At 38.9% G+C, this 1,985-nt stretch overlaps 1 protein-coding gene across 1 annotated transcript; it reads left to right on the forward strand.

Moving 5' to 3' along the window:
* Positions 1-812: 812 nt before the first annotated feature.
* Positions 813-1,949, forward strand: LOC113472271 (integrator complex subunit 6-like; the record flags this gene model as incomplete). Its single annotated transcript, XM_026831941.1, has 2 exons — positions 813-1,031; positions 1,813-1,949. Coding segments are annotated over exons 1-2 (252 nt in total), but the record flags the coding sequence as incomplete, so codon positions are not given.
* Between the last annotated feature and the right edge of the window lie 36 nt (positions 1,950-1,985).

The following is a 1,985-nucleotide window of genomic DNA, read 5'->3' on the forward strand; positions in this document are numbered from 1 at the left end:
ACGGTATGAGCTAGAGACTTGAAATTTGGTATGTAGTTGTCAAATGTGACAAGGATGCGACACGAAACTTTTGGTTAAGACCGGTGTAACGCTTGGCGGCATTTTACTGCTTTTTGGCGGTTTTCGGTGTAATTTAACAATATCTCGGGAACGGTATAAGCTAGAGACTTGAAATTTGGTATGTAGTTTACAAATGTGACAAGGATGCAACACAAAACGTTTGGTTGAGATGGTTGCTGCTCTTGGCGGTATTTTGACCGCTTTTGGGCAGATTTCGACCGTTTTTTGGCGGTTTTCAGCTATACTGACTAAACGGTTAAGAAAAAAAATCCAAAGTTTACGTAATAATAAAATCACGTGTTTTTTTTTCTCATCTTTGTGTTAAATAATTTTGTCGTCATTTCAGAACAACCGCAATAGCGGCAGTAGCACTCCAGTAGGAACAGGGGGTGCTATGCATAAAAATAAGCATCATTCAATAGGATAAGGAAAGTCGTGTGATGTTCACACCAGATTTTTAACTCCGCGGAGTGAGCTATTTTTTCGCTCATTGAGCGAATTCGGGGATTGAGCCTAACATGTACGTAACATAATACTATGCCAAAGTAACTCCGTTGAGGGCAAAACCTTTTTATTAAATAAAAACTTCTTACTTTTTACATTATTTTTTCAAGGTCAAACTTTTTTCCTTTTCTTCATTGTTTCATACGTAAGATTTCGTTTAGTTTAGAAATTATTAGGTTACTTGCTTACATAACGATTTTTTTTTCTTTTTTTACTAAAACTTTAGAAATTCTTTTTGTTAATCATTTCTCTTCTACTTGCAGATAAATTCTCTTCACTCAAGGAACAGTTGAGTGAGTTCGGAGGGTTTGTAGTAGGAGTAGAACGTACAAGGAAATATCATCCTGGTTCTATGTCCTATAGAAATCCATTCGATATACAGAGACGACATCTATTGGATCAAGTAGTTAGAATGAGGGCCAATTTCCTGCAACCTCAGGTCACACAAATGAAACTGTTGGATGAAGGTGAGTAGACTCGTGTGGTCTGTGTCATAACATGTCCATCCCGTAGTATGCCCCTCATCAGATGGGCGATAGGAGACACAATACTTTCCATTCAGGTGCTGGGTGAACACTCGAACACTAGAAGGTGACCCGTTGAAATATTTGCTATGGAAAGGCTGTCGGAAATCGAAGGGAAGCAAGCATTTACACGCCCACGCTCCACAGAGAAAAACTCGCATCTTCATGTGCTATTGAAACATCCCGTATCCCGTAGTATGCCCCTCATCAGATGGGCGATAGGAGACACAATACTTCCCATTTAGGTGCTGGGTTAATACTTGAACACTAGAATGTGACCCGTTGAAATATTTGCTATCGAAAGGCTGTCGGAAATCGAAGGGAAGCAAGCATTTACACGCCCACGCTCCACAGAGAAAAACTCGCATCTTCATGTGCTATTGAAACTTGAAACATTTAAACGTGCGTAAAATACACAAGGAACTTTGGATACACCGACAAGGTTTTATTTCTAGATCATCTTATGTACTAGGTACTGTTCATATGTACTCATTACTACAAACAATGTCCACGTTAAAAGCATAATTTCCTCTCTATCTCCCCATACAGATTACATTCACATAAACTTGAAACATTTAAACGTGCGTAAAATACACAAGGAACTTTGGATACACCCACAAGGTTTTATTTCTAGATCATCTTATGTACTACTGTTCATATGTACTCATTACTACAAACAATGTCCACGTTAAAAGCATAATTTCCTCTCTATCTCCCCATACAGATTACATTCACACGATGCCCATATCTCAGATGGGTAACTATCAGGAGTATTTGAAGCGTATGGCCGCACCTTTACGTGAAGTTGAGTCCACACCAGTCAGACAACACATGTTCGGAAATCCGTTCAAGATAGACAAGGTAAGTGTGAGGGCAATTTCATATTTGTTGAATGAA

This window comes from Diaphorina citri, unplaced genomic scaffold (assembly GCF_000475195.1).
Source record: "Diaphorina citri unplaced genomic scaffold, Diaci psyllid genome assembly version 1.1 scaffold4543, whole genome shotgun sequence".
Classification (NCBI taxonomy): domain Eukaryota; kingdom Metazoa; phylum Arthropoda; class Insecta; order Hemiptera; family Psyllidae; genus Diaphorina; species Diaphorina citri.